Source organism: Amblyomma mixtum, chromosome 8, assembly GCF_055824585.1.
Source record: "Amblyomma mixtum isolate Tamu chromosome 8, ASM5582458v1, whole genome shotgun sequence".
Classification (NCBI taxonomy): Eukaryota; Metazoa; Arthropoda; class Arachnida; order Ixodida; family Ixodidae; genus Amblyomma; species Amblyomma mixtum.
In genome coordinates, this window is record NC_143019.1 from 129,130,341 (window position 1) to 129,153,415 (window position 23,075).

General features: G+C 51.6%; 1 protein-coding gene across 1 annotated transcript; it reads left to right on the plus strand.

The window, feature by feature from the left end:
- Window positions 1-5,079: 5,079 nt before the first annotated feature.
- Window positions 5,080-7,065, plus strand: LOC149334400 (uncharacterized). The gene is made up of 2 exons (XM_089557915.1): window positions 5,080-5,994; window positions 7,055-7,065. The coding sequence occupies exons 1-2, from the start codon at window positions 5,133-5,135 to the stop codon at window positions 7,063-7,065; spliced, it is 873 nt and encodes a 290-aa protein (XP_089414041.1). The 5' UTR covers window positions 5,080-5,132.
- The last annotated feature ends 16,010 nt before the right edge of the window (window positions 7,066-23,075 follow it).

Here is a 23,075-nt window from a genome sequence, read left to right on the forward strand (position 1 = left end):
GCTGCGTAGCTTGCTAGACTCAGAGAAAGCAGTTGGCCTTCATATGTTTGTAGACCTTCGGCTCGGTTCTTTTCCTTTTCGCCTAGTCATTTCTTGCTTAAAGTGGCTTTAGCCTGCAATCCACATCAGCTTCCTCATCCTTACGCTCCGGCGGCGATGAAGGCGGCTTTTCGTCTCCCTTGGGAAGCTCTCGCACTTCCATAGCCGTCCGCGCACGCACCCCTGGCCGTGCACGTGGCGGTCGGCCGGCCGTCGCTGCGTTGTGCGGTCGACGGTACGGGTATACCTAGCGCTTCACCCCACTTTCGCTCCCACTGTTCACTGCCGTGAACAGCTGTCATCTGCCGCTGGGACTCGATCGCGTCGACTAGCTCATCAGCAGCCCGTGGAGCGGTGCCCAAGTCAGGGTCTACTCTTCATCAGCGCTCAGTGTTGTAACTGAGAGCGACGGCAAGTCACATCATATCTTCCACTTTGATCCTCTGGCTGTGATGAGGGCGCCTGTGCGTCTTCCGAGACACTGTCAGGGAAAGTGCTGGACACACTATGGGCGCGACCTATTCTACTTCGTGTATCGTCAGAGTGGTCAACCCCAGTAGGAACGCTCGCAGTTAAAGCACTCAGAGGCGTAGAAGAGCAGTCCCGCTGTCTCCATGTGCTCCTACATGTGCTAATACGCCGAGCAGCACTAGGCAACACTGTCTTGCTTAATGACCTTACGGCCACACGGTCACTTCAGAGGCGCTGTGACAGGATGGCAAGCTACAGTGAATATTCGCCCGTCAACATTTGGTGACGTGAAAGTAACCGGCCACGTGACCGGATACTGAGTCTCTGCTGCGAGGAGCGTCGGGAAATCCTTCCTATTACAGCCTTCGTTTGAACAAGAAACCTGCATTAGGCGCGGGGCAGAGATTTTGCCTTATTGTGGCGACAGTGTTGTGTTCATGCACCGCGGAGATTTTTCGGCGGTCGCTTGGCGGTTGCACCAAAATAAGCGTATAAGCTTCCTCAATGGTGTAAGAATGCAGCACTTATATTAATGCGATAGTATTCCTCGGAAACATCAGATAGCGTCGACAGCATCGATACTCGATAGCATCAAACTATTCCAGAGTTGGCAGTGCATTAGAAGTACGCTTTCGTAAATACGAAATTAATTCGTCCAAAGTACAGGTATACTTCAAGTCTAATGAATGGTGTGGGAATCTGGCTTTCCGCCGTCGCCTTTGCGCGGCTAGCCGGCCTCCCGCGTTGTTTCTCCTCTTTCCCTTGCCCCCGCCTCAGGCGGTGGAGAGGCGGCTGGGTGACTAATCACTGTCATTTAGCCACAGCTCCGCCCCGGCTCCCCAAGGGCCTTTGCCATTGGCGCCTTTTGGCGGGAATTCGGGACCCCGCTTTGGGCGGCCGCGCGCCGCGCGACCGTCCGAGCGGGGCCGAGAGAGAGAGATCCCTCCGAGACAGCGTAAGGTGCGTACGTTACTGTTTGTCCGTGCCGGCCTTTGCCGTTCGGACCAGTGCTTACTCGAGCTCGCCCGCACGTGTCCTCTGACCTGCAGCGGCTCGAGCCTGTCCAGCGGGGTCCAGCGACCTCTGACAGGCGTACCTTGCGTTGAATGCCCACTCTCTCTCGCAACCGGCCCAACGGTCGACACGAGAGAGAGATCACAGCACTGCCGCGGGGACATTCTCCTGCAGCGGCGTGCTAGCGGCGCACATTGCTCGAGTCGCTTCGTGCGCGCAGCGGAGCCTTGCTCCTCGCGCGCCCCCGGGACGGGGTGACGATTGAGTGTGTGTGTACTGCTGAAGGACGACGGGAATAAACGTCTCCTTTGTGAACTTGGAGGCCTATTTCTTTGCGGCGAATCGCTCTCCTCCCAGCGGAGGTTGAGTGCGCTGCAACGGTGTCCCAGTGTGTGTGTGGTGACGGCTGATCGGGACCCTTGGCTCGCGCGAAGCTCGAACCCGCGGTGGGTGGTGGCCTGTGTCCACGTAGGAACCCACAACTGGCGCCGCGTGGCCGCCCAAAGCGGGGCCGAGAGAGAGAGATCCCTCCGAGACAGCGTAAGGTGCGTACGTTACTGTTTGTCCGTGCCGGCCTTTGCCGTTCGGACCAGTGCTTACTCGAGCTCGCCCGCACGTGTCCTCTGACCTGCAGCGGCTCGAGCCTGTCCAGCGGGGTCCAGCGACCTCTGACAGGCGTACCTTGCGTTGAATGCCCACTCTCTCTCGCAACCGGCCCAACGGTCGACACGAGAGAGAGATCACAGCACTGCCGCGGGGACATTCTCCTGCAGCGGCGTGCTAGCGGCGCACATTGCTCGAGTCGCTTCGTGCGCGCAGCGGAGCCTTGCTCCTCGCGCGCCCCCGGGACGGGGTGACGATTGAGTGTGTGTGTACTGCTGAAGGACGACGGGAATAAACGTCTCCTTTGTGAACTTGGAGGCCTATTTCTTTGCGGCGAATCGCTCTCCTCCCAGCGGAGGTTGAGTGCGCTGCAACGGTGTCCCAGTGTGTGTGTGGTGACGGCTGATCGGGACCCTTGGCTCGCGCGAAGCTCGAACCCGCGGTGGGTGGTGGCCTGTGTCCACGTAGGAACCCACAATGGGCACTCCTCGAAACACATTTGCAGCACACTTCAAGATGCCGTGGAACAATCTGCCGCTAGAAATCACTCTTTAAGGAACAGACACAACTACTAACACGGATACCACCACCACTTAATGATATTACCGGTGGAGAACGGGATAGGATTAGAAAGGCAAGTGCGTCTTGGGCACCTCCGGGCCCGGCATGCCAGCGAAAAGGACCACGACTCGCAAAGCCGACCGGATCCCATAGACGCCCATATATTTGTTGGTTAACATTGTAACTCCTGACCGATGTCTGACGAGAGTTCCGGCTTACGGTTGTGCTCCAGATCGACCCAGATTCGAACGCTACCAGTCACGCACTTGTGCAGCACTTCGGGGCTGCACCGGGCAAGATAATGTGTCGTCGCTCAGGGAGTATACCTATAGTTTACGGCGAGCCAAGCAATAGGCTTGTCGTAGCTGTTGCAGTTTGCTGACGTCACCTTCCTTCAGCATTTTTGATGTGGCGGCATCAGTGGCGTTTAGGCGGCATCAAGTATCCTTACATTGTCACCGTCATCCTCAATGATTGCAACGCAGCGTTTTCTCAGGAATGGTGTTCGTTATGCTTATCGCATTCAAAGGCTGATGAAGTTGTTGTGTGGGAGGGTCAGGTATTGGTTCTGGCGCTGAGAACCTTAGTAAGTCTCGTATGGTACAGCGCATATGTAGCCCTCTTATAAGACGAACTCAACATAATTTTAAAGTAACATTTGCGCTGTATATTTTAGCATATATTTAATGTCAGGAAATTTATTTCCTCTATACTTTATTCTATTTCAATGAATAATGAATAAGCCAAAAGTTTAATTTTTAAATTATTTGTAAGAATATTCGATATATAGCTCCTAGCATACATAGAGAGCATTCCGTTTGGTATTTAGTTATAGGAACAAAATATAAAAAAATTAATACCAAATTCACACATTATGCTAGAAAGGCATTTTTAGCGCATCCTTTTTTTGCTACCGGATAATAAAGGGAACAATCTTTGAGCGTTTGTTTATTGATCCCTCCGTATTTTAATAGTAGTTTGAACGGCGTGCGAGCAGCCGGTCGGAATTTCCACTGGAACTGTGTGAAGTCGAGGCGCACCTGCCCAATTACTGAGACGCCATCCAACCAAGTGGTTGCACTCAAGAAAAAAAAGACGGCCGACTTAGCGTCATTAGACCTACTACGAATTACTTGCGCTGGCACATCGGTTTTTGCTTCGGTTTTGGTTCGGCTTTCAGGCTCGGTTATTAAGGTCCAGCAAGATTTAAACAAAGATCGGTGAAATCAGTGAATACGGACCTTATTGCTAGCCCCCTAAAACTGGAGGAGACACTTAAGATCAAGCTTAACGTTATGACGCTACAGTGTTATTGGCTTAATGTCATATATGCGTAGTTGGCCAATCTCTACTTTGTGGGGATTCATGTTGCCCCTCGCCCGCCGGATGCACCCTACTCTCTCTCGTGGCCTACCACGGCTCTTCCTCTGGCGGCCCCCGACATGGAGCGGAGGGGAGGCGCCCGCGACTACGCGTCGTCACGTGGGCAGCCCTCCTTACCCACCCCTCTCGGTTTCGGCGGCCGCGCGGGCCGCGCGCACGGGAGAGTCTGATGGAGAGTTGACAGCGAGCCCTGAGAGAGAGCGGACGCGACACCAGCGGCGGCCCAGGTGACCTGAACTGCTCTGTGCCTGTCTCCTGTGCCTGTTGCCTGCCGCTGCTGCCTGCGCGCGACCGAGGAAAGACATTGGGAGATCCCAATTAGAGGTTTTGCCTGCGGGCTTATTCCTCGGAGGTGTTGTTCTTCGCGGCCACAGGTGTGGTCGAGCTAGCGGAGTGGCGTTGGCCCTGAGTTCAGGGTCCAAACCGTGCCAGTAACCCCAAATTTTGGCGCCCAACGTGGGGCCCCTCTGGAGTTCCAGGTGGGGTACTAGCTCACGAAGAACAGCATGACCAGCCCGCTCTACGGGCTGCCGGACCTAATGATGTTGGCTGATGTATGCGGCGAAGCACGGGAGATCTCGAGCATCGTTTCCGTGGCCACATCTAAACCGACCGCGGATGCGGTAGCGCAAGGTCCGTCGGGTGCTATGCATGAAGCCGCAGGCGCGGCTGGCGTCCGAGATATTGCGCCAGGAGTTCCTGGTGAATACTCCGAGCTGGAGCAGCCAGATGGCTGTGGCTACAGGAGTTCCGTTCTGCTGAACGTGTCCCCAGGCGCTCCCGCAGATGCGGGTCGCGCAACTGGTTGCGCGCTGGGAGATCCCGGCCAGCAAGGAAAGCCAAAGTCAGGTGTCAGTGGCTTCCAAACGCTCCGCTATGTCTCAGGCGCGTCCGCAGATGCGGTTCGCAAACCGAGTTTCCACCCAGGAGATCCTGGACTACTCGTAGAGCCATTGCCAGTTGGCGCCGGCTACTCGCTCCTTTCAACTCCTGCGCACGCATTCAGACCAGGTGGTCTAACTGCGTCGACGCCCGCAGATGCGGGCAGCGCTCCCCGCCAGATGGCAGAGGGTGACGCAGCGCACCTTGCTCCGGGAGGTCCCGAGCACCACTACAAGCCACCGCCAGTTGGCGAAGGCAACCCTTTTCCCGCCTCAGACAAAAGCTGGCCAGTTGGCCCCGCTCTAACTACGCCCGCAAATGTGGGACGCGCACCCAGCCAGGTGGCTGAAGAGCGCGCAGTGTGTCCGGCAGAGGGAGAGAACATCGCAAACGTCCTCGCAAACGCTTTGCAGCAGATGTTGCAATTAGCGCGCTCGCCCGGCCCTCGGATCGGAGTGCCGATACCGAATTACAGTGGCTACAGCGACAAGCAAAGTGCGAATGACTTTCTGCTGGCCCTGCGCCGGTACGAGCTAGCGAGTGACCTGAGCGAGAGCGAGATTCTGAGACGAGTTCTCCCCGTCGCACTCGTTGATCAAGCCGCCCGGTGGTACCAGATGGTTGGCCCCACAGCAGGCAACATGGCTGATTTTCGACGCTTGTTCAGGGAGGAGTTCCTTCCATACGATTACAAGCTGCGTATGCGACGAGAGCTTGAACTGCGGACACAGGCCCCGGATGAATCGCTTGTCGAGTTCGTACGAGCGATGCAAGAGCTGTATGAATATGCAGACCCAGGAGCTCCGAGTTCGGAGCGAGTGGAACGTGTCATCCGGCAGAGCCATCCGACATTTTCCCTCTACTTGAGGGGCTGCAGATGCAGCGATTTGAACGAGCTTGCCATTGAAGCGCGCCGAGTCCAGGCTCAAATTTCAGCGGCCCGTAAATACCGGCCCCCACCGCCGGCTGAGGAGTGCCTCGAGCCAAGGTGTGCCTGGAGCGGCGTTGCAGCGATAAGGGGTGAGATCACTCCCATGGCAGGTGCGTTCACGAACGATCGGATGCCGTTCGCAATATCGGATCGTGCTCTGGATCCCTACAGGTACGGGCTGCGGAGTGCTGATACACAACCCCCGGAGATCTGCGGGGTACCGCCACAAAAGCCCACGCCTGCTCAGAAAGCACCCACGGAGGTCCGTGTACGGCTGGATGGCCGAGGTGCCACTGAGACCCCCCGAGCGTCGCAGCGAGAAGCATGGAGATCTGTGCGCTGCTTTAATTGTGGCCAGAGTGGTCACATAGCCAGAAACTGCCCCTCGAGATCGGGAAACGAGGCAGGCCGCCGGTAGCAGCACCGGCGGAGGCTACCAACGCTCGGGAGCCCATCCCCGTCACGTCCGCGTTCAAAGTTGGAGAACCAACTAACACGCCTGCGCCTTTCATGGCCCTCGCAGTTGCGGGGAGAACCTTTAAGGCGTTGCTGGACACGGGGGCAAGCATCTCGCTAATAGGAGACGAGGTCGTTTCCCAGCTCCGGCGGAGATCCGTTCGGTTGCGACAGCGAAGGACGCCACTCCAGCTAGCTAGCGGAGAAGTGCGGTCCTGTGGTGACGTTCGCCTCGCAGTGCGCTGGGATCAGCGTGTGCGCAGAATGCGTTTCGTTCACCTGCCTGGTCTCACAGTGCCAGTTATTCTAGGCCGAGAGTTCTTGGCGAAAACTGGACTGGTTGTAGACATCGCCCGTGGCGGATATCGGGAGAACCCGTGCGCCCCACTGAGGCCCTTTGTCGACCCGCCGACTGCAACGAGATCGTTGTCAGAACGCACGGCCGACACGCCCGCGGAGGAGCGAAATACCTCCCACGAGCAAAGCCCGCACCGCCAAATGCCGGGATCGGCACAAGCGGCCCGCTTCAATGCGCCCTCTCCGAGGTCAGAGAAGGGAAAGCAGGCTGTACCGACAGATGTCGGCGAGCTAAGAGACAGCGGGTTTCCCCGCCCAATGCCGAGATCGGCAGCGGCGGCCTGTCAGCACCGTTTTCCTCCGAGATCGGGGGAGAAAATGCACAACTTACTGGCGGATGCCGGTGCGCTGACACAGCTCGAACGTGACCGCCTCTTGTCGTTGTTGGATGACTTTGACGAGATATTCACGGACCAGCCGGGATGCACTAGTTTGGTGCAGCACCGCATAGATACGAGTGACGCGCTGCCCTGGAAATGTAACCCAAGGCCCGTCAGTGCTGCCAGACGGCAAGCTATCGACGAGGCGCTCCAGGAGTTGCTCGATGCTGGTCTCATATGCCGCTCTTCCAGTCCCTGAGGGTTCCCAGTGGTTCTTGTGCCGAAGAAAGATCGCACGTGGCGCTTCTGCGTTGACTATCGGCGGCTGAATGCGGTCACAAAGAAAGATGCGTACCCCTTCCCGAGAATAGACGAGATCGTCTCAAATCTCGGTGGCGCTAAGTTCTTCTCGATTCTTGGAGCAAGCAAGGGGTACCTGCAGGTCGAAATGCGACCGGGCGATGAGTGCAAAACGGCCTTCACGTGTCACAGAGGTCTGTTTCACTTCAAGAGAATGCCTTTCGGTTTGTCCGGAGCTCCGAGCACATTCCAAAGGCTGATGGACCGTGTACTCGGAGACGCCAGATGGCATCACGCTCTCGCATACCTGGACGATGTGATCGTCTACTCTCAAACTTTCGAGGAGCACCTCGATCACCTGAGAGATGTCCTGGGAAATCTCAGGGCGGCTAGCATCACGCTCAATCCCGCAAAGGTGCAAATCTGCCAGGCTCAGGTGAGCTTGCTTGTATATCGAGTAAAACGGGGACAGGTGTCTCCTGATCCAGAGAAGCTTCGGGGGATCCTGGAGTTTCCTGCGCCTAAAGATGTGAGCGGTGTTCGCCGTTATCTTGGCATGGTGGGATACTATCGCCATTTCATTCCTAACTGTGTGCGACTGCAAGCGCCCTTGGCAAGATTGCTAAGAAAGTCTTCTCCGTGGATATGAGGAGACGAGCAGGAAAAGAGCTTTGATCAGCTCTCGCACGCTATCGCTGAGACGGCGGCTTTGAAGCTGCCCGACCTGAACCGCCCATTTGTTATCCAGACAGATGCCTGTGATATCGGGGTGGGAGCAGTACTCCTTCAGATGGAGGGGCATGAACTCCTACCTGTGGCATTTGCGAGCCGCGCCCTGACGCCGGCAGAACGCAATTACTCAGCGACAGAAAAGGAATGCCTAGCCATCATCTACGCACTTCGAAGGTTCGAGATGTACGTAGAGGGAACAAAGTTCACGGTCGAGACCGACCATATGGCCTTAACCTGGCTGAAACGCCTGCGTGAGCCCAGCGGGAGGCTTGCGCGATGGGCCCTGACACTGCAACGCTTCGAGTTCGAAGTGCGTTACCGCAAAGGCACTGCAAATGTAGTCGCCGATGCGCTGTCACGGGCGCCGGTCACTGACACCCAACCGGCCAGCCAGGACGAGGAGGAGGCAGAGTGGCAACTGTCTCCCCCTCTGCGGAAGGAGCTCGTTGCGGGGAGTGCCCCGTTTTCGAAGCCCCGAGAGCACGTGCACCTCGTTGGAGCGGGGATCCCTCTCGAGGTTGCGTTCAGCAGAGAAGAGCTTGTCAAGGCTCAGCAGGAAGACTCATTCTGTCAGGAGTTGATCAATAGTCTTAGTGAAGAGACAGACACTCCGACGAGTCAGGCCAAATTGCGCTGTGAAGCCACTGGTAGTGTGGTTGGCGCTAACTCTAGTGTCGCTGGTATTGCGGCGAGTGAGTTGGAGAACTTCCTGCTGGACCGTGATGGAGCTTTGCTAAAATACGTGCCAGGCAAAGAGGCCTCGGATGAGAGTTTCAAAGCCGTTATTCCGCGCAAACTGCGGCGCGCCGCTATGCGGCACTATCACGACGCAGACGGTCACGGGAGCGCTCCAAAGACATGGCAGAAGCTTTGTCGGTTTGCTACCTGGCCGGGAATGAAGGCTGACGTATGTAGATATGTACGAACATGCCACGTCTGCCAAGAGAGAAAGCCCAGAGGTGGAAAGCCACCTGGCTTACTCCAACCCATCCTAAGCACCAAGCCCTGGGAGATCCTGGCGTGCGATTTGATGGGGCCGCTGCCGCGCAGCAAACGAGGGTACAAATACGTGCTGGTAGTCACGTGTCACTTCAGTGGGATCGCTGAATTGTACCCGCTGCGAAAAGCGACTGCCCGGGAGATCCTGGCAAAGCTGTGTGAAGTGTTTTGCCGCTACGGCTTCCCAAAGCGGCTGATCACTGACAATGCCACGTATTTCACTTCGAAAGTTTTCCGTGATACGTGTGCAGCAATGGGTGTCCGGCAGCAGAAAACCACGTGCTACCATCCCCAGTCCAATGTGAGCGAGCGCCGAAATCGAGATATCAAGCCGCTCCTGAGCGCATATGCGAGATCGCACAATGATTGGGACGAGCACTTGGACGCCATCTCCTTCGCTCTGCGCACGAGCACAAATCGCTCGACCGGCTTCACGCCGGCTTTTCTCATGTTTGGCAGGGAGCTGAACACGCCTATGGACACAATTCTCATGGAAGGGTCGGAGAGTGTCCGCGAAGTCCCGGCAGATGTTGACGACTACGCAAGGCGATTGCGCGAGCGTTTGGCAAATGCCATTAAGGAGGCGAGCCGCAGCCGCGCGAAGGCCAGGGCAAGTCAAAAGGCCACTTATGATCGCGCACACAGAGACGTGGACTTTCAGATGGGAGACCTCGTTCTCAAGCGCAATCACGCTCTCAGCGATGCAGCCGCAGGTTTCGCGGCCAGTCTAGCGCCCAAATGGGTGGGACCCTTCCTGATCGCTGAGAAGCTTTAGCGGCTTAACTACCGGCTGAAAGACCTGAGATCGGGTCGAATCAGCGGACCCATTCACGTGGGAGAGCTGAAACAGTACTTCCAGAGGGAGGTTGCTGTGGAAGCAGAAACGCCACCCGCGCAAGATTGCGCCGAGGCGAGCGAAGCCCAGAGAGATCTCTACAGGCATCGCTATAATACCCGAAGCCAGCGAGCTCGCTGGGGCAACGGGAGAATGCCGAAAGCGTGAGATCACGCACACGGCGGCGTCGGTTGCCAAAACAGCTCGAGATCGAGCAAACGGCGAAGGAACGCCAGACGCGCGAGATCGCGCACGGTGGACCTCATGCAAGGAGATCCTTGCCCCCGACGTCACAATATCCGAACTGGGCGAGATCGCCGAATGTGACCCATGCCGACCACGGCAAAGCCTGGTGCGAGAGGTCTCGTGCCCACCCTGCCTGTGTGGATACACAAGCCGGTGTAGTTCCTGTGCCCGGAACCGTGCAAGACGCCCGCTCGGAGGAGCCGAGCCCCCTCCGGCTGCCCTGATTTACGGCCCTGGCTTCAGTGACGGCACGGAGAGCGGCGCGCGGCCGGGGTCGAGCCGCCGAACTTCGCCCCCACACCATCGCACGGGGCATCGGCGGCGGTTCCGGAGCAGCGCGGGCGAGCTGACGATGGGCGGCCTGAACGCGGAGCAGGCCGGCTTTCGCGGGCGCCATCCTGGTCTGGCCCGCGCCCCAGGCGCAGAGCTACCATCCCGGGGCCCAGTCTCCGAAAGGCGGCATGGACCTGCTGATCCGCCGAGTTCGCTTCAGCGGGTGGAGGTCACTATTGAGAGAGGGAGGGTGTGGGGATTCATGTTGCCCCTCGCCCGCCGGATGCACCCTTCTCTCTCTCGTGGCCTACCACGGCTCTTCCTCAAGCGGCCCCCGACATGGAGCGGAGGGGAGGCGCCCGCGACTACGCGTCGTCACGTGGGCAGCCCTCCTTACCCACCCCTCTCGGTTTCGGCGGCCGCGCGGGCCGCGCGCACGGGAGAGTCTGATGGAGAGTTGACAGCGAGCCCTGGAGAGAGCGGACGCGACACCAGCGGCGGCCCAGGTGACCTGAACTGCTCTGTGCCTGTCTCCTGTGCCTGTGTCCTGTGCCTGTTGCCTGCCGCTGCTGCCTGCGCGCGACCGAGGAAAGACATTGGGAGATCCCAATTAGAGGTTTTGCCTGCGGGCTTATTCCTCGGAGGTGTTGTTCTTCGCGGCCACAGGTGTGGTCGAGCTAGCGGAGTGGCGTTGGCCCTGAGTTCAGGGTCCAAACCGTGCCAGTAACCCCACAACTTTGAATTCATACATAGCCGGGAGTCCTCATACCACTCTTGGTGCAGTGAGATAAGCGATGCGCCTCTGCTCAGCGATGGCACATGATGCCACCCGAGTGGCTTGTGTGACCCAGGTTGCTCGTCCCGAGCAAACTCGGCCCACCAGTCAGGGTGGGCAGTTTGCTCACTTGGTGACAGCATAAGGGCACGCAGCCTAGGTGGCTCACCTGCCACCTAGGTGATAGAGCGACGCTTCGGAAAAACAAACATCGTCTAAATCTGAAATTGGGAGTTGTAGTGCTTGTACACTAAAACTAATGAACCGCCGCGGTGGCTAAGTGGTTACGGCGCTCGGCTACTGACCCGAAAGACGCGGGTTAGATCCCGACCGCGGTGGCCGAATTTCAATGGAGGCGAAATTCTAGAGGCCCGTGTTCTGTGCGATGTCAGTGCACGTTAATGAACCCCAGGTGGTCGAAATTTCCGGAGTCCTCCACTACGGCGTCCCTCATAGCCTCAGTCACTTTGGGACGTTAAACCCAATAAACCAGTAAACCAATAAACCAAACTAAAACTAATGCTTTCCGGTGACGCCCTCTTCAAAATGTGGAAACTCAGGTTGGCAGCTCAACCTTGATGTCAACCTCCACTCCAGGCCTGGCGCTGACCGAGACCGATACTCCGGAAACAAAATCTTTTGCAATTAATTATACACGCTTCACACAGGTGCTTTGAGGTAATTGGCGTCATTAGTAGGCCCGTAGGTCTCCTTTCAGTAACAAAAAAACAGGCACCAAATGATTCTGTTTCTTTACCCAATAAACGTAGTAGCTCATACACATCCAAACTGTACTAAGCTGCTTGTGGTGTGTTCGACAATCAATTGTCCACAAAAGCGTGATCTGTGACGTCATTCTCAGATATTGAGATATTGCACATATTAGCTCTGTATTGAGCGCTAATGTACTACATCTCATTGTACAAGCCCTCCACGCGCTATATCCACAGTGGCCCCAGTCGGCTGTTCAGGAACACAGAGCCGAGATATCTCTCAAAGGGAAGATCTTGTGGCGATCAAAATACCTTTTCTTTGATCTTGCTGTATACTTCACAAGAAGATAGCAGCAATTTATTCTTTAAATTTTCGAGGTAAGTGGACATTTAGTGTTTTTTATTTTTTTATCGGAGCTGTCGGCAGATTCGCACAACTCCACGTATCACTCACTACAAAAGCACTTTTTTTCCAGTATTCTACTACACCAAAAAACGCGAAATGCTGGGAATATAGAATTCACCTCGCAAAATCATAATGAACTTTACTATTTGGTGATGTCCAATAGCATTACCTATGTGTCTGTTAGCGAGTTGAGCAATAGCGTACGTTATTATGACGTTTAAATACTAATTGTTCCAAAGGTTTATTGTTCTGAGGCATATTTTTCAAAGGTCCTGGAATATATTACTTCAGTATGCAGTTGCATCCTTGATTGTACATAGGGTTTCTTATTCTTCAACAGTATTTAAAGTGCTCGAAGCAATAACTGCTTTATTTCAGTTTTAGAGGGTTTAACATGTTAAAGTGACTCGGGCTATAAGGGACACTGTAGTGGAGGGCTCCGAATAATTTCGACTACCTGGGGTTCTTTAACAGTAGACGGGCACCTAGCATTTCACCTCCACCTATGTGGGACCGCCGCGGCCGGAATCGAACACCGGTTTTTCGTCTAAGCAGCCGAGCACAATAACCATAGAGCCAGCGCGGAGGCTCAATGCGATAACAAATAAATCAGTTTTGATTATTGATCGCTATGTTGTTTGAGCCACGATATCTGCAGGGCAAAAAAGAATAAAAATAAAACTTTTTGGATTATTAGAAATCCAGTTTTTTGATTATATATGTAATAAGACACATATTAGGCTCAGGGAATGAGTTTGTCAGACCAAGAAGGTATATATTTTAATAAAAGTTGGTTAATCAGGTAAAAAAGATAAAGCATTAATTTCATAAAATCCTGGATGAGAAATGCGGAGCACAATGGTTAGTGTTTATGCTTGGTATGTAACTGGAAAAATAATAACAGACCCGAATAATTTGCCTTGCCTCGAGTAATCTGACAAAAATTTGGTCAGTAGTGTCCTATTATAAGTTAGAATACCTAGTTTTGCATCACTTGTTGTTGGGCTAGTTGGTAATACATACTTCTGAAGGAACCAGCGCACAAAACACAACGGACGATCCTGTCCGCCGTGTTCCGCCTTTTTCTTGTCCCTTGTGTGTTGTGCGCTGGTTCCTTCAGAACTAGATTTGCATGCTCCGATGTTTTCTAAATGAGCGACCTTCAATGCAACCGACCAGGACAGAACTTTCGGCGCCAATTCTCAAAGATGCCGTTAGAGTTGTCGGATATGTATACGGTGTGGATGACCTACGTAGATTAGCTGGGATATAGACACCATATTATGAAGTCACCAAAATTTAGTTTAATGTGCTTAGGGAGACCTCTAAAGCTTGGTTAGAATTCGAAATAAGAGAGCATTTACTGAATAAAGTCCGTCCAAGAGCAGCCGCACCGCTGCGAAAAAAAATTGCATAGGTGTCACGGAAACTTCCAATCCGAATAAAAGTTTGCTACTGGCCCGGGAATAGAACCTGAGACCACTACCTGCACGGAGCAATCGCTCTACTAATTGAGCTAAGCAGAGCGGTTTGCTGATGGTAGGGTGAGGCCAAACTGATCAACAAATCGAAATGAGAACTGTGCTTGTCGAATGTATTTACAGGAATCCCGCAAGTTATAGCTTGATTCGCAATAACGAAGTAATTATTCATTTCTGCGCACTTAAGACCAATCACGCCGGTTCAGTGAAAAGCTGCATAGCTGGCACAAAACTTTGAAGTAGAAGAAAAATTTCACTAAACCCACTTAAACTTCAAGACGCTTTGTTTAGCTATTTGGCAGAGAGACTGTTTCGACATACGATGGCCTGGTCTCTGCGAAAGCGATGAGCTTTTCTATGAGTGGTGGACGCCAATATTAACTGCTGTCTTACGTTCCTCATATCTACAAATCAATTTATTGAGGTTGAATTGTGTTGTGAGTACGTCTGAGCACACGGATGTTATTCCACCAGTTGAATTTCAAGAGAAGAATTTAGATGGGCTAACTGCTCTGTGACGCAAAAATTAGCAGCGTACGTATACGTGTCTCTCTTCTTGCGCCCTCTCTTGCGCTGCTAATTTTTGCGTTTGATGATTTCGTTTCCTGTGCCAGTCATTACACCCGATGGTAGTACTTATAAAAAAAGAATGAAACGTCCGTATTATCGTGATTTCTATACGTTTTCTGAAGTACAGCACATTGAAACGCAATTAGCTGGATCAACGTTAAAAATGCGCACTGGTGAGAAACTATTTAAACTAAAAACGAGGAAGCCGAACGATTATTCTTCGAGACCTGCGCACAAGAATATTCATAACCGTGCAGAAATTCACGATAACGCGGGAACAAAAGTCGAGCTGTTAGTAAAAACCATTCCGTCCAGTTTAAGAGTTTACGCTCAAGGACTCGAAAATTTAGGTCATGAAGAAAAATAACAGAGAATGTGCTACGTAGAAGACGGCACCCCAGGCATTTGCCAGGACATCCATCGTCTCGCGGCACTCATTCCGCAGCCAATCCGAATTCAGTGGGTCCCACGAGACCTCCTGAGTTCGCAAAGCCGAGCAGATTCTGCGACCCACCTTGTGACCCCAACTTCGTCTTCGCCTCGAGTCCTAACACTGGATGACACCACCCTCTTTTTAACAAAAAAGGAACACCTCCGGCGCCGCACACGTGCTCTAATCCCTCCGTGTGCGGTAACCCTCCCCCGTGGTCTTACCCGTGCAGAGGAGGTTGCGCTTCGGAGGATCCGGCTCGGAGTTGCCCTAACTCCGGCCGTTACACGAAAGTGGCCGCAATTCGAAGGTGTTTTTCCCCGCCCCGGGTGTCCAGTCTGCAAGAACCGAAATCTTGAGGCCGACATTCATCACCTGCTGTGGGTTTGCCCGGCGTTGAAGCCGACAAGAATTCGGCACCTGGCGGCAGCGGGTCTTTCGCCCGATAATAGTGCTTCATACACCGCTTGGATACAAGGACCTCATCATCGTTCACTGCTCGATTTCATTAGATCAGCGAACCTTTACTCATTTATTTAGGCATCATCATTTATCATTACATGCCGTTTTATGCCTTGAGGCAATCAAAATCGTATTTAAAAAAAAGCAGTGCCGCGGGGCAGAGCAGATAGAAGTTGAAGAAGACGACGCTCTCCAAATCGCATCGCCAGAGTGTGGTGCAGAGTAACACGTGGCGTGTTGGCTGCGGCGATAGCCTTGAGGACGTGAACCGGCGTATTCAGCATGGTGTGGGTGATGTAGCAGGGATTCGCGACCTGCCCGAATTTATTTCCGACAGAGCATGAATTAGGTTTTCGCAATAGAAAAAGCGGTTGTGGAACCTCCCAACTGGCTCTCAGGTAGAGCCTTTGTTGTCTTTGAGGGAGATTTAATGGGACGAAGCCAGCCTGACGCTGGCTGAGTGTGGCATCCCAATACGTACACTTGCCGTCAAAAGTAAAAGAAAGGCAACTTTGTCAAAAAAATTTAATTTCTTTAAATCTAAGCTATAATGGCCCATGTTTGCTGGTGCACAGTGCAATTCGCAAAATCACAAATAGGCTGCACATATGAATCTAGGATGCATAAATTGATGGGGCAATGATTGAATTTTTTCGTTAATATTGCCTCCCGTTTAATTCTGACGGCACCCGTACATTGTCTCGTGCTATTCGTTTTGTGATTGCTCTGTTCTTTTCTTGAAAAGTTGTTTTGCAAAGCCAGGAAATAAAAGAAAAGGCGATAGCCTTGTGGCATCGCTGAGCGGCCCTCAAAGAAGATCTGTTCGCGCAGCCACGGGTACGACTCCCAGTCATAGATACTGGATCAATTTTTTTTCACTTTTTCATGGTTTGACCTCTAATTCAGCTGGAGGTCAAATTTACACGGTCCGCGATTGCAGCCCGAGGTCCCGTAGTAAAGCTTTCGCTTCAAAATTGTGCACCTTACTGTGGAAACTACTTTGAAGAAGTGTTAAGCAACGCGATCGACGGAAGACAATTGATACAGAGCGCGGTATAAATAACTGGCGAATGATAAATATCGTACATGTAAACTATGGGGCGCAGTGCATGCTGCGCCCCAAAGCAGGAAGGAATTAGACGGCAAGAAGATTCCTACGGCAGTGAATATTACACTGTCACGTTATGTTGTGCCGAACCATCGGACCTTGAAGGGTCCAATAAATAATGATGCTAATGTTGGCTCGCATTAGTGATCTATTCATATGGCGGTTTTTCTTTTGCCCTGCGTTCCAAATCTCACATTTTCCCACCGCCCTGATTCATGATGACGTTAGTGTGAGCACCGCTCATAAAATAGTGGTTGCATAGCACCGAGGAGAGGCCCGGACCGTCTTTTTGTTCTGTCCTCTCGCTTATAAAAACACTACTCGCGGTTATATTGAAATTATTATGTCAATCCCTGAGTATGAAGAGTAAATACCTTAAAACAAATATTAACATAGAACCCCGGTGTAGATGATGTATGAGACATCTTTTAGTTACCCTGTTGAGCGTTGAGATTCTTGCTCCAGCAATGCATATTTTCGTGAAGGTCGATATTGTGCCAGAACTCAGATATAATGCAATTTTCGAAATCTGCTTCAGAGTGCAACATTAGGATCAACCCTGCCTTATACTAAACCTCCTAAGGAGACGGGATATTCATGGAGTACGAGGCTAGCACCTATTTTTAGTTTCATCATAAATATTTCTGTCTGTTACAGCAAAGCTTAAACGTGTGTAATATATTAAACTGCGGTAACATTGTTCTTCGGTTTGCTAACAAAGACAAACATATATATCCTCACCAACAGTAACCATTCGCGTTTGGACATGTACAGAGGCTTTTCTGGTGTCGGTTGCAAAGGCGGAGCGAAATTTCCCAGCGGTCCACTAAAGGTAGAGAGGGCATCGTTACAATACACGCCTGTAGTAATCATTTCTGGTGAAGAGCTTACGGATTCATCGGTGGACACCATATCAAAGGTTGCACGTGTTTCTTTTGTTTTCGCCCAGTGACCGTCATTCTTCATAATGGGCTCACGTCGCCATATATTATCTCTACCGCTGTAATCACGTTCTCCGTCAGTGTTTTCCTTCTGAGCTAGCAATGAATTCCCCGTATTACTATCTGGACGTTTCGCCGAAGTCATCGAGGTCAGCAATCTTAAATCAATCCTAGCATCCGGTGTTCCGCGTTGTGCCAGCTATCTCTCACCTGTCTAGAGTCGCATCGCCTGAAAGGCTGGTGGCGAAATTTCTCGTGTTATTCTCATAGCGGAACATTATTTGCGACTGAGGCTGCGCAACTGCATTGTAAAATGCATGGCCTGATCAAATGCTGGAATTTCGAAGTGTGAGGTAGGGTTCAAAGAAACACGCATCGAATTAGAAATCCTCTAGGCGGTTGCCTTGCGGCACGGTTCACGAGAATGGCTGCTGTTATCCACTCTGTAGCTTTAGCTGCCTTTATTCGCCCATTTGGTGTTGATATTGTTAAGTTAATTTTTGCATAAATTCAAATTATACCACCAGCACATCGGAGATTTTCTGACATTATGCAAACTTTATTTCGCAAATGTGCATACAGTCTTTACAATGAGCCACAGGCCAAAAGCCAAAGAAAACAGCTTGAAAATTACTATTCAACATGGTAGCTCAAGGGATGACTGGCAGGGCATAATTGAGGATCTGAAGCGCTAGACAATAACAATATTTTAAAAACAAGATAATAAATCAACTTAAGCTAAAATATTGTTAAGAAGTCTGAGAAGCAAAGAGCAGTTTGCGATATTCAGCAAAGATTGCGAGAGCTAACAGCAGACAGTATCCGCAAATCCGGAGCACCTGAGTGAAACTGCTGCAGAATAAACATCGGGAGAAGTGCGTTTCCCATTTACTCAAAAATCTAAATTATCATCTAGCTAGTGTCGCTCAAAAAGAACTATGTAATAGTTGTACTGTGCCCGTACATAGTGAGGTTTTAAAGTCAGGAACAAACGAAAAGTATTCAAGTTGAATTATGCAGGCTAATGTACATACTTCAAATTATGTAATTTTTAGTGCATTAGGAAACGCGATTCCCTTCTGGAAGGGACTACAGAATGAAACTGCGCGTTTGATTGTCATCAACTCGCACTTTTTCTCAATTCGGGCGAAGTTAAAATGAAACGTTGCTTTCTTGGTATTGAAAAGGGAACCATGGGCCGAATCCACGAAAGAGTTCGCTTTGGAACGCGTTCGCTTTCTCTCTTGCCACCTCGCTCCATTGGCCTGTGTCGTCACCGCTGGCGGTGACGCCACTTCAGGGAGGCGGGAACACGGATTTTGTTTACGTCACGAGACATGTCAATCAAGTGAAAGAGAACACGTTCTGTCGCTGTGTGCGGAACTCTGAAAGTGGCGTTCGCTTCAGCTCGAGGAGAGACATGCCGGTACCTCCCGCCGCCCCGTTGTTGTTCGCGGTGCTCAGCGAATGTGATCGGCGGCCCCGGCGGTCGCGCGTGCATGACAATCCTTTCGACATGCCTGACGATGTTTTCCGAAGGCACTTCAGGCTGTCGAAGCTACTTGTACGCCAGCTATGCGAAGAGCTCAAACCCCACCTTGGACCAACGAGGAAAAGTGCGCTCACAGCAGAGCGCAAAGTACTCTGCGCCCTACGGTTCGTCGCTACCGGGGGCTTCCAGGCGGCAGTCGGCAGCGAGGGAACTATACGGCTCCCGCAGTCGTCTGTGAGCCGGACGATTTTGACCGTCGCTCAGGCAATCGTGCGTGTCGGCACGGAGAAAAACTGGGTGTCGTTTCCTTCCACTCCCGAGCAGAAGTCACGCGCCAAGGCAGAGTTTTTGGACCGTGATCTCATCCCCGGCGTCGTCGGGTGCGTCGACGGTTGGTGTGCAATTGGTCGTGTGTCGTCTCAAAATAAATTCTATGCTATATTCTATGCTTTACAATTTATTAATTTAGCCAAACGCTTTCATTTAGAGGTTAAAAACGCAAAGAAGTTAGCATATGGCCCCTTAAAAATACAAGCAACCGAGATGGGACCGCCCAACAAAGCCGACTGGCTGTTGCCTGCCCCCTTGTCCTCCCGCAGTGTTCCTCCCACCCTTCTCCCGCCGATGTCAACGTCAAACTGACGTCACGGCAAAGCGAACGCGTTCCAAAGCGAACTCTTTCGTGGATTCGGCCCCTGTACCGACGTGACCACTCGAACGCCGTGGCCGTGATACTCACACATAAATCCTTCCCTCTCCCTGTTTCAAACATAGGCCGTATATCCTTGGAACCGGCTCACGACTTCTTTAGATCAATAAAGCTGGTCTAAAAAAATCAATTCATTCAATGCAGTCACATTTGAATGAATGTTTACGCTTCAAATGTCAGAGCAGCTTTCTTCCCAGAGTCGATAACAGATGGAAAGTCCCGTCAAGAAAAAGCATTGTCGTTTCTTTTTTTTAACATAACAGATGTCATGCTGTAACAGTGCACTGAACCCCTGGAAGCATGATCGCTGCGAGCACAATCCCCTCCTCAGAAATATATTGGATGGTAAGAGAGCTCGGCTGTGATATGTCGCCAGAATGCATCGAAAGGTAAAAAAATACATCACAAAAACGGCGATGCGTATGCGTTAGCATGATAATTAAATGGAAGAGCCGTTTTCTGAGTCATACTAAGAGATGGTTACTTTCGAAAATCAAGTTTTTAGGGATGCTGTTTTGCAACGCTCGCCCGTTTTTCAGTCATACTTCAGGCGTCAAGCAAAGAAATGCTTCACCGTCGGCTTTATTTCCTCAAGCACATTTGTAGTCTAACAACGCGATTCGTTTTTCTTTTTGCCAGCGGCAGCGTATTTCTTCAACAAAACTATTCTGACGACGACGAAGCTGGCAGTGGCGCGGGACGGAGCGCCCGCGCTAGGCCAGCGGCCATTAAATCATCTCATAGCCATCGTTCACCACGCCTCATTCTTCGGCTGGCCGCCACGTAACATTTGGTGTGAGGTGCTGAGGTCCCTTCCTCGCCATCCTGGTCACGGAGCTTTGGCGTCCTGGGCCTGCCGTGGACGTCGGCCGTGAGTACCTGGTCAGCGCCGCATGGCCGTGCCCCAGCCCGCCCGACCTGAACCGACCTCGTCGCTCACCCCAGCCCCGGCCCCCGCCCGGACCACACTACACGACGACCCAAAACCCGACAGACCCAAGACCCGACGGACCCAAGACCCCACCGACCCAAGACCCCACTGACCCAAACGTGAAGACACCGTCCCCCTGCCTCTGCCGTCCGGTGCGTCCAGAGACCTCGGCCGTCAGCTCCTGGCACCCTACGGCCCGGATGCTTCGTTGACCGGGACTCATTCTTTCATCTTTCTCATCGTGGCGGCCAGCACTGCACCATCTTCTACATATTGTTCGATCCTTCACTCAAGACCATCGTCATTTCGCCGTCTGTTCGTCATCGATCGGGACGATCGCTCGCAGGCCCCGGGTAGTGTGACGAAGACGAAGCTGACAGTGGCGCGGGACGGAGCGCCCGCGCTAGGCCAGCGGCCATTTAATCATCTCATAGCCATCGTTCACCACGCCTCATTCTTCGGCTGGCCGCCGCGTAACACTATCATTGTTACCTGTCAGGTCTTCTTTAGCAGTACGGATAAGCACACTGCATGGAGGACGCTTAAAATTCCAGCGTAATAAAAGAAAGATGTTAACAAAGAAGACATAACAAGCTAGCAGGTTAGCAGTAGACATAAATGCAACTTGTTTCGAAAACAATGCCTCTAACTCCACATTTCCGCAAGTTACCGCAATACTATGTAGGCGCTCAGTTTAGGTATCCCCTTCTTCCTAAATATTTCTAATCAATGTACTTTATGCGCAGCTCATTTCTTACTTGTACTGTTTCCGGGCCGCGAGGTGCACTCTAAAACTTGGGAGATGCTTAAGCTTCGCCTTCAGGATCACAACGTGGTAGCATCTCTAAATTTAAATAATTATCTTGCCCTTATTAGCATACTCATTACTCCAATTGCGGATGCATCAGTACGTCTCTGAGGCACCTCACGCAATGAAAGACCGCAACACATTCAAATATAACAACTTTTAATCAACCAATGAGCACCCGAAGTTCCTGTTTCCTAGATAGTGATCTCAAAACGTCAGCTTATACAAATGATCTGGCGTTTTGCTGCGCTGGCAAGCCCACCGTGGATAAAGTTATTGGATTAACTGAGCCGTTCGGCATAGTTCAGGGTGCCAAAGTGAACCGTTACAAGAACTGCGGTCTGTGGTTTGGACTGTGCGTACCTACACCAGCTGATAATGCTGCTATGGCATGGGCGTGTATACCGCCCAGTTCGGTAGGTGTACCATTAAGCCCGATAGGCACAGTGATAACTATAGAAAACATCGCGCATCGGCTGTAATGCGCTGTGCTCAGACATTTGTCCCACATTGTCTGTCAGTATTCGGCAAGGTTACCGGCCGTGACTTGCTTCTAACAGCAAAAATTTATTGCGTTTTCGAGACTATTCACTGCGCCATGATTTCTATTCACCGCTTGAACGGAGTTTTTTTTTTCAACTTTTCTTTGTGGTACTCCCAGGAACTCATACGACGTGATTATCTTTTCGCGCCTTTCAGCGCAGGTGGGCTAGGTCTAGTTCATCTATATGTGCAGCATATTGTTGCCAGCTTTACGTTGTTTCGTTGCACATAAATTTACTTAATGGTTTACACACACACTGACTGTGTGCTCTACCTTCTCTGATTGTCCATTTTTATGGGGGACACGCTTGAGGTACATTTAGTTGTGTGCTTTCTGGCAGTCCGTTCTTCAAAAGAGTTCTTATTTTCTATATCGGGGAAGCGCTTGTACGAAGAATTGATTTAGATACTTTTGACTGCTCCTATTTACGGCTCAATGTACTTTCGGTTTCCAGGGCATGATGTCCTTACGCGTGGGTGAAAAAATGTCGCTTTCAGCGTGATATAAGTCTTTCTTCAACAAGCTACATGCGAAAACATTTCCGCTGAAAAGCTTGTTAAAAAAAGGGCATTTTTGTGTCATCTTTTAACTGCCGTGTGCGTGATGTTCCTGAAACGATTTAACATTGCTCTCAGGGATTTCTTGCAACGAACCTTGAAAAAGCGGTTTTGACTTTTCATGCTACACGATACCTCACCGGAGTGCAGTGTCATTAAACCGGAGTGTCATTAAACTTACAAAGGTGGTGATCGGCCCACCGAAGAAAATTTAATTACAGAAATTAAAATTTGCTATTGTGCATTTTCCACAACTCATAGTAATTTTTTCCTTTTCAATGCAAATCGCTTTTATTCGAGGCAGTTATATCTCCCAGCTAACCTAGAGAGACAGAAAAGCACAAACTCATGTTGTTTTATAGTTCTTTGGGCATCGACAATTTGTCCTCTCGGCTGGAGAAAGAACATGTTGAAGAGGAAAAATGGGATAATTTCCAGGGTCTCAATGTCAATGATTCCTTGACGTCTCTGCATTCACCCGCCGCGGTGGCTCAGTGGTCATGGTGCTCGGCTGCTCACCCGAAAGACGCTGGTTCGATCCTGGGCGAGGCAGTCGAATTTCGATGAAGGCGAAATTCTAGAGGCCTATGTACTGTGCGATGTCAGTGCACGTTAAAGAACCCCAGGTGGTCGAAATTTCCGGAGCCCTTCAGTACGCTGTCCCTCATAGCCTGAGTTGCTTTGGGACGTTAAACCCCAATAAACCAAACCAACGTGTCTGCTTTCGGAGCTTCATCGGCATTTAC

Excerpts from the sequence above, each read along its gene's own strand:
- LOC149334400 (XM_089557915.1), top strand. The coding sequence starts at position 5,133 with ATGGCAGAGGGTGACGCAGCGCACCTTGCTCCGGGAGGTCCCGAGCAC.